General features: G+C 47.7%; 1 protein-coding gene across 1 annotated transcript in view; it reads left to right on the forward strand.

Annotated features, from left to right (window-relative positions):
- Positions 1 to 1,857: 1,857 nt before the first annotated feature.
- The window catches only part of LOC102825659, a 163,407-nt gene continuing 155,765 nt past the window's right edge, over positions 1,858 to 9,499 (forward strand). The window contains exons 1-2 of the mRNA XM_006832051.1: positions 1,858 to 1,888; positions 2,245 to 2,273. Coding sequence (XP_006832114.1) covers positions 1,858 to 1,888; positions 2,245 to 2,273 — 60 coding nt within the window. The remainder of the gene's footprint in view (positions 1,889 to 2,244; positions 2,274 to 9,499) is intronic.

Consider the following 9,499-nt stretch of genomic DNA (forward strand, 5'->3'; position numbering starts at 1 on the left):
TTCTAACTACTGTCTCTTGGTCTGTGTTCAGGTTCCTCATGAACACAGTAAGTGTTCTGGAATACCCATTCTTCACAACATAGGTTGTCATGATCTACTGTCATGATTGCGTATTAACTACGCAAATCCAAAGCCTTTGTGTAGTTAATAAATCACAAATAAACATCTTTCTGGTGTGACTCTGTAGGATCAGCACTAGACTGTGAACCACTGGGTCAGCCGTTCAAACCCACCAGCTGCTCCTTGGAAACCCTATACAGGATTCCTACGAGTCAGAACTAACTCCATGGCACTTAACAAGAACAACAAAATATCTTTGTTGTATCCTCTGCTTTCAACTAAGATCCACCTGACATTAGCAATGACATCACAAGTTTCATGTCCTCTTTTGGCTTCAATTTCTGACAGCAATCTGCTGGTGTGTTATTGCAGTCATTTTAACGGCGTAGGAAACCTCATGTCTCTGGAGGAAAGTTTGGTGGATTTGAACTGCTGACCTTGTTGTTAGCAGCTCAACGTGTAATTCAGAACACCATCAAGCCTCCAAAATTCCCAGAGTTCATATGTTCTTACACTTTTAAAACAGATGCTGTTTGCTGAAAATTCGAGGAATTTCAGTAAAGACTCAAAGAATAAATCTGCCGCTATTTTCCATCACCCAAGAGATCATTACCATTTATACTTTGATGTGCGTCTCCCACACTATTTTTTAAAAGCATATGAATGAATCATAGCATAAATTTGCACTTTTGAAAAGATGGCCTTTATTTCGCGCATTCCATTAGCTGCACATCAGGAAGTGGTTCTGGAACGTTTGGGGCACAAGTCCTGGTGTCCAAGGGTTGGTTTTACTCCTGTTGTGTTTGGTGTTAACAGAATTAGACTTTGTCTGCCGCAGGACGTGAGTCCCTGGGGTTGGTTCACTGAAACAGTCAAAACAAGTCTTGCCCGAACCCTGGGGAAGTGGGCAGTTTAAAAATACCATGGGTTTCCCTGAGCTCCGCACTGCAAAGCCTTGGGCACTGGGTGCCTTAGCCTGGGGTGAACTTCTAGCGGGTGGAGTGGAGATTGGAGGTGGGGGCGGCGGTTGCTAGGCAACATAGTCACGCTCCTCCCTGACCTGGGCGTGGCTGGGGCGGTCCGGATACAGGACTGGGGGCGTTCCTGGGCTGGCCTGGGGCGGGGCTAGAGCTGGCATCGGTTGAGCTCTTCGCTGTGCACAGCGCCGCCCCGCGGGTCCCAGGGCGCAGGCTCCTCTGGGGTCCCCAGCGTGCTTTTCACTCCCGCGGGGATTAGGAGACCTACTTCGGGTCTCAGGAGCATGGAGAGGACCTGCTTCGGGTTTTAGGGGTGCCTTTGATCTATCTGGAGAGGCTGCCGTTGGATTGGAGCTACAGCTTCCCCGGGCGGTGTGTGCCGAGGTCCCCTGACTCGGCGTCAAGGTGAGTGCACCGGGGGACCCATTCTCCTCTGGATCTACGCAGTGGAGGGCGCGGGAAGGGCAGACCGGTGCGTCTGCTCCCTGTGTGAGTTCTCGGGGTCCTTCCCCTCCAGCCTAGGGCCAGAGCAGGACCCTCCGGGGAAGCCTGGAGCCACACAAGCTTGGAGGACTGTGTGGATTGTGAACGCTTTGTCCCCTCCTCCCCATTGCCGCTTGGAATCCCGACTGGCGCCTGCCCACCTGTTGGTGGCGTGAGGTGCTCTGACTCGGCCCCAGTCTCCCCTCTGCCTTGCCAGGCAATATCGCCCCGGGGAAGGGCGTATATAAAATGTCCTGTGAAAAGGCAGCTTTCAGCAGGAAATGTACCGGGATTACGCGGAAACTTTATCCTGCCCTGCGAATTGGAACTCCCGGAGATGCAGGCGCTGCGCCAGAAGGCGGACAAAGGTTCGAGGTGGCCGGGTCTTCTAACCCTTTCGCTCCCTAGGGCTTTGTGAATGATGCAGCCTGTCCTGTGGGGATGCAGATGGCATTGCTGAGTTGAGAGACAGAGAGAAAAGATGTGCTTGAAAATTTCGCCGCTCTTCCCAACTGGGTACCATTTCAGGAAAAAGACATTTTCCTGAATGTTGCTCGTCTCCTGATTTGAGGGAATAAGTGGCCATAATTGGTCTGCTTGCGTTGATATTCTTGAGATCGGGAAGTTGGTTTGCCAGCGTCAGGAAGGGTTAAGCCCCCACGCTGCTGCCAAAGTCAGGCGAACTCAGGTGACTAGTGCTGCGGGTCCCCATCCGTCTGTGCAGATCTCACCTCCTCCAAGGGCAAAACCAAAGTAAAAACAAAGCAAAGGCCCCCAAATGAGCCAACTAAAGCAAGCAAGCAAAACTCTCTGTTAAGTTGCCGCCTAGCATTTGGCAACCGTGTTGATAAACAGATGAATTGTTTGAATTTATTCAACCCTTGGCTGTCAAGACTTGGCCACTCTTAAGCCTTATCCATCTCCCAGCCTCCAAGGTTTTCTCTGCAGGCGCATCTTCTTTTCTGTGTTGTCTAGGCATCTTCTTTCCCGACTAACCCCTCCAAGTTTTTCAGGTTAGCTGTTGTCCTTGATAACACTTGTTACCAACCACATCCAAACTCCGCTGGCGCTGAGTCAATGCTGTCTCTTAGAGACCCTCTAAGACGGAGTAGCACAGCTCTTTTGGGTTTCTGAGACTAAATCTTTACATAGGCAGACTCATGTAATAGCACATTCTGCAGCTGCTGGTGGGTTTGAACTGCTGAACTTGTGGTTCACAGCCTGATGCTAATCCACTGTGTCACCAGAGCATCGTCACTTGCAGCGAAACATAGGCTGGTTAATTCAACTCCCGCTTTATTTTTCTACCTTTTTCTTCAGCCCCCAGCCCCTTAGGCTTACTCTCTGCAATGTTCCTAGGCTGCCTATTAATTAGGTACCCTCTGAGTGCTGGGCTCTTTGCCTTTTGGGGATTGACACCCTGGCCTGTTTTCAGTGTCTCCCCATTGCCATCAGGTAGTTTCATGGGGCTGTTTCTTATTATCTTTTTTTTCCATTTTCATCGACCTCCTTTGGCCATTCTCCTAGCTCCGCCCAGTTTGATTATCTTGTTTGTGCTTCTGTATTTGTGTGTTTCTTCATTCCTCCCCCGCTGCTGCTCCCACACTGTCCTGCTGTCCTCCCTTCCATGTTGCCTCTGTAACAAGTGTTTTTTCCCCCAGCCTGCAGCTGTGTGCTACAGTGACCCCCTCCAGTTCCTGCTGTTGGCTTTTGTGATTTTCAGCCTCCAGCCAGGAGTGCCCCTAGGTCCTCCATTCCCTGTATTTTTGAAGGTGTCTGGTTTGGATGGAAATGTCAGGAAGGAGTAGGGAGAGTGCTGAACCCTTTTGCTTTGAGACAGTTCCCACTCACAGGGACCCTATTTTGTTGTTGTTGTTATGTGCCGTTGAGTCGATTCTGACCCATAGTGACCTCGTATAGGGTTTCCAAGGAGCAGCTGGTAAGCTTGAACCACCGACCTTGCAGTTCAAACGACTAGCAGTCTGACGCATTAGCCCACAGCGCCACACCAGGACTAGGACAGGGCAAACTATAACCTAGGGTTTCTGAGACGGCAAATCTTACAAGAGTAGGCTACTTCATTGAACCACTGACCTTGCAGTTAGCTGCCTAGTACTTAACCCACTACACCACCAGAGCCCCTTAGCAGGGGTCCAGTTGCTGCACTTTCCCTAAGAGTGTAGGACTTTGCTATCTGCCATGGTTTCTGTGTGTTTTTATTTTATTGGAATGTTGAATGCATCCTTCTTGTCTAACACCAGGATTGTTAGTAATCCAGATATTACCAGTGACTGTGACATAGATTCTGACTCACAGTGACCTCATGTGTGTTAGAATGGAACTGTGATCCACAGCATTTTCAGTGGCTGATTTTTTAGAACGAGATTGCCAGACCTTTCTTCTGAAGCACTTTCGGCTGGATTCAACCTTTAATCCTTTTTTTTAAAATGTTTTATTGCAATTATGTGATAGTTTACATGGGAAAACATTAGTTTTACATTCATCCTATTGTATATCATTTCATTGCTATTCAACCTTTAATCTTGAAACTGAGTGAGTTCACTGTAGGAACTATGCAGGGACTCTTGAGCAATATTTATTGACCATTTCGTATGTGCCAAACACTGCCTTGAAGGTTTTTCATGCAGTAACTCATTTAATCCTACTATCATCCTCTGTCATAGTTCTCTTGAGCTGCTCTATCAGAAATACCACAAGGGGATGCCTTTAACAAACAGAATTTTATTCTCTCTCAGTTTAGGAGGCTACAAGTACAAATACCAGAAGTGTTGGCTCTTCAGGGAGACTTTCTCTCATTGTCAGTGCTGGGGAAGAGTTTTTGTCTCCTTTCAGCATCTGTAGACTCAGCATTCCTTGGAGATTTGCATGCATTTTGGTGTCAGTCTTCTCCTGGATCTACGAGCTTCACAGCACAGGGACCTCAGGGCTACTGCACTCGTAGCTCTTCTTTCTTGGTGGTTGTAGGGCCCTCTTCTCTCTGCTTTTCCCTCTTGTAAGATCAAAGGCATGGCATGGCATGGCATGGCATGGCATGGCATGGCATGGCACATCCCGAGAGTCTCCCTTATATTTGATTAGGGTCATGCTGGAATTAAGCGTGGTAATCCTGTTAACGGTTATTCACATCAGATGGAAAATCATCAGGGATCATCACATAACCTCTAAACCAGAGAATCATGGCCCAGCAAGCTGACAAGTATTTTAGGGGCCATGGTTCAATTCATGGCACATCCCTGTATACCTAAACACCGTGATTGTCCCCATTGTGCAGATGGAAAAAACAGAGGCTAGGTGAAGCTAAATGACATACCAAAGCTCTCGTAGGTATAATATGGTGGCACCCTTTCTACAAAGTCCTGGAGCTTTTACTTCCTCTTGTGTTCAGAGCTGGGCTCGAATTCAACTTTGGGAATGAGGTCATTATTTGACACGTTGTATTCCGTCTGTAGTTGACACCATTTGAAGGCATACATTCAGTACTTATAGAAAAGTGTCCTGGGAAAGTCTACTGCTGGATGACTCAGAGAACCTGGGCTGACTGCCACCTAGTCCAAACTTTCACCTGCTTTCTTGAAGAAGCTACAATGGGCCTCCTCTGTACTCAAAAACACCCAACCAGGGGCCATCAGGTCCACTCTGACTCTGGCGGCCCCGTGTGTGTGACCGAGTGGGGCGGGTCCCCGTGTGTGTGACTGAGTGGGGCGGCGCTCCGTAGGGCGTTCGGTGGTTGGTTGTTGTTTCATCGTACACCATCAGGCCTTTTTTCCAAGGAGCCTCTGGGTACATTCAAGCCTCCAACCTTTTGATTCTCAGCCAAGCAGCTGTTTGCATACCCAGGGATTCCTCATACATTCAAAGCCCATTGTCCCTGAGTTGATTCTGACTCAGTGACACCCTGTAAGACAGAGGAGAATTGCTCCATAGGCTTTCCCAGGCTACATTCTGTTATGGAAGCAGATTGCCACATCTTTCTCCCAGGGATAATGCAATCCTGGGGCTATTACAGCCACAGGAAGCAGGTAACAAAACTTTATTTAAAAAAACACGATTGTCCCTACCATTTTCTATGCCTTAAACGTTCAGTTTCACTTTGGCCATGCAAACCTTTAGGGTCCTGGTATCTCTGGGATTTTATGAGTCTTGTTTATAGTTCTGTTTGATTATTTTATCTTCGAACCTTGTTCAGTTCCTTGTTAGTCTTTACCTTCCCCAAAGTTGGAAGCTAGTATTCCTGCTTTCACAAGTACTGAAGTGTATAGGCTTTGATGTCACAGGGAGGGAGCGCCCGTTTTAAGGATGAGGAAATGAAGCGGAGCAGCCTCAAAGCCCAGTTCTTCCGACTCAACACGATGGAGTGATTCCTGGCCACCTACCCTAGCTCCGTGGTTGACCTGCACGCTGCTTGAAAACAATGAACTTGGCTCCTTCCTTTCCTGCAGAAAGAGCCACTGAAAGACGCCTCACATTTGACGTTTTCAGTGGTTGGTTGTTTGTGGAAAGCGTGCCGTTTGGAAAATGTTCCTTTTTGAGGCATGTTATGGTATAAATGGGGGCATATGAAATGGCAAAAGTATACATGTCCTTGTTTTAGAAGCAAATATTTGCATTACCAAAACAAAAGGAAAGAACCCTAAAACATACCTCATCTTCTAGCCGCATGCCATATAATACTGGTAATTTGAAAATCAGTTACTGGGCTGTATCTGTATTTTCCGTTTGGAGAAAGAAATGCATTCGTTTGTGTAAAGTGCTTACACGGTTTTCTTCGTCTCTGGCATCAGAGCGTATGCATCCATGGAGAGAGAGCGAGAACGCTGGGGATGCTCCATTAGAAGGGGCCCGTTGATTGCTCTGGCTGCCTCTTCCTCTAACCCCACTTGGTGCCCCTCCTGATTCCCTTGTCTACTTCCTTCCTCCAAATGGCCTGTCCTAGGCAGCCACCATTGAGTCGGTTCTGACTCATAGCCACCCTGACTAAGTGGTCCTGCGCCACCCTCACACGTGTTGGTACATTTAAGCCCATTGTTGCTGCCACTGTGTCCGTCCGTTTCATTGGGGGTCTTTCCACTTTACCAAACGTGACATCCTTCTTCAGGGACTGGTCCCTCCTGATAACACGTGCTAAGTACACCATCTTTGCTTCAGTTTAATCCCTCTTACCCGAGCCCTGGTACCATAGTGGTTACGAATCGGGTTGCGAACCTCAGGGTCAGCAGTTCGAAACTACCAGCTGTTCCGTGGGAGAAAGATGAGGCTTTCTGCTCCCGTAAAGATTTACAGCCTCGGAAACCCTGTCTCCAGGGTCGCTATGAGTCAGAACCGACTCCATGGCACATAACAACAACAACAAACCAAGCCCTGATATGGTGTTGTGGATTAATGTGCTAGACTGCAAAGTTGGTTTGAGCCGCAAGGTCGGCAGTTCAAGCTCACCAGCCAGCCGCTCCTCAGAAACCCTATACAGGGTCGCTGTGAGTCCGAACAGACTCGATGGCACTGCACCACAACAACCTGAACCCCCTCAAGTATGTAGTTGGTTTTATCCACCTATGATGCTTAACTCATCTCATCTCAGCCCTCCTTGCCCTTAAGTAAGGAACCCTGGTGGCACTGTGGATTAAGTGTAGGGCTGCTAACTTCAGGGTTGATGGTTCAAACCCACCTGTCACTCCACAGGAGAACGATGAGACTGTCTGCTTCTGTAAAGATTTACAGTCTCGGAAACCCTGTGGGGCCATTCTGTTCTGTCCTATAGGGTCACGGTGAGTTGGAACCAACTCAGTAGCCGTAGATTTTGTTCCCTTACGTACAGGTTGTATGTAATGAATGACAGGGGTAGGTCCCATCCCTGAGGGAATAGAGGAAGTGGCCCTTCCAGACCTTGTCTGTGCTCTGTGGTTCAGATGAGGAATATTACAACTGTTGTTGTCGTTAAGTGCCGTGGAGTCAGTTCCAACTCATATAGCTACCTTATATAGGGTTTCTGAGGAGCCACTGGTGAGTTTGAATCCCCAACCTTGTGGTTCAAACTGACCTTATGGTCCAGTGCTTATCCTACAGCGCCACACCAGGACTCCAGTCTGCTAAGTGTTGGGTTGTTAAGTGAAAGTTCAATCCTACCAGCTGTTCTGGGGGACAAAGATGAGGCTATTGGATCCCATAAAGATTTATAGCCTCAGAAACCATAAGAAGCAGTCTGGGTTTGGGTTTTGGGGTTTAATACACTTGAGGAAATGGAGGGTCAGGGAGGGGAAGGGTATGTTAGATAAGCCACACAGTAAGTGGCAAGGTGGAGATGCGAACCCAGGTCTGCCTGGATTCATGTGTTTCTGCGAAGGGGACTTCAGAGAGGCCATGGGGAAATGGGATTCAAGATAAGGGACTGTTTCTACCCACTTTTTAACACCTCCTTATATGTGACTGTCTCCTGTTGTTGTTAAGTGCCATCGAGTCAGTTCTGATTCATAACAACCCTGTAAAGGGTTTCAGAGGAGCAGCTGGTGGGTTTGAACCTCTGACCTTGTGGTTTGCCATCTAGTGCTGATCCGGCAGTGCCACACCAGGTCCCCCGCTGTCTCCTCTAGTGGATTGTAACTCGTGAAGATGACCTCACAGTGGAAGGTTTTACTAGATCTCTAGACTGTTGATCATGTGGTGAACTACAGATAAAGCACGAGAGGAGTGAGGATTGGGGGCATGAGCCTCACTGAGCCCCATGTGGAGCCCTGGATTCATATCATTTCAGGTGTGGGGGTACCTGTATCCGAGAGGACCCTGGGAGGCTGTGGCAATGCCACAGAATGGAAAGAGAATGCGGTATAAACATTTTGTGCCTGTCGTGACTATGAGCTGTGGTCAGGACCTCCATGCTTGTGGGCACGGGTAATGACCTATGCTGAGGTCATAATGTTCTGAATATCTCGGCCTTAGACTGTTATCTCATGTCCGCAGATCTTAAAGATTGCCGGATCCCACGTCACCTCCACCCTCCCGTTTCCCTGAAGCAGGGTCACCCTGTGTCTTTGTGGAATAAGTGAGAACACACATTGTAATTTTGGACACCGTGGGTCTGAATCAAAATATCATCCTCTCTCACTGGCCAGTTCTGTGACTGAAAAGTTCTGGACTCAGCCACGGGATTGGAAAACTCGGTATAGTTTTTGTGTTTTTAAAATCAACATGGATTGTCTTTTTTGTTGAATTGATGTGAAAGTGTATTAACAGAACTGGAAAACCGTAAAAGGCCTGTGTACATTTGATCTGGGAGAGAGGAAGGGTCAGCCTTCCTGGACCCTGGTAGAGTTTGCTTCCTAAGGTTGCCTAGCTCTCCCTTAAGAGAAATAGAACAATGGTCTGAAATAACAAGACTGAAGTGTTTTGGTGCAAAGGGGAAACAGAAATATCACTGGGCCATCATTTCTTCATCCATCACCTGAGCTACACAGTCTCCTTGTCCTTCCTGTTCTCTCAGCACCCACCCCCTCCCAAACTGCACCCCACCTTCTAGTGCGGAGACTTAGAAATGAACTCTTTGCTCACAGTCTAGAGCAGGTGAAGGGGGAGAGCAGGTCCATGCTTTTATTGAATTACAGCGGGGGCGGGGGGGGGCAGCGGAGGGCGGCTGGGAATGAGGTAGATTCCTGGAACTTTGATCAAATTCTTTCTTTATTGTTTTTTTAAGGTTTTTATTGTGAATTGAGTGAAAGTTTACAGGGCAGATCATCAGTTTTACATTCAACAAATCTATACACCTTGTTTCATTACAATGATTATAATCCCCTCCATGTACCATCAGTTAACAGTATTTCTATTCAATGTAGCTTTTTTTTTTTTTTTAAAAACAAAAAAACCACTCAGGCATATATAATAATTTAAACCACCAAAGGGCACATTCTGCAAGTCTGCCTCCTGGCCACCAGCTCTCAGTCCCTCTCTTCCCATGATCTAGAGTCCTCAGC

The sequence above is a fragment of the Chrysochloris asiatica genome, unplaced genomic scaffold, assembly GCF_000296735.1.
Source record: "Chrysochloris asiatica unplaced genomic scaffold, ChrAsi1.0 scaffold00005, whole genome shotgun sequence".
NCBI classification, from domain to species: Eukaryota; Metazoa; Chordata; class Mammalia; order Afrosoricida; family Chrysochloridae; genus Chrysochloris; species Chrysochloris asiatica.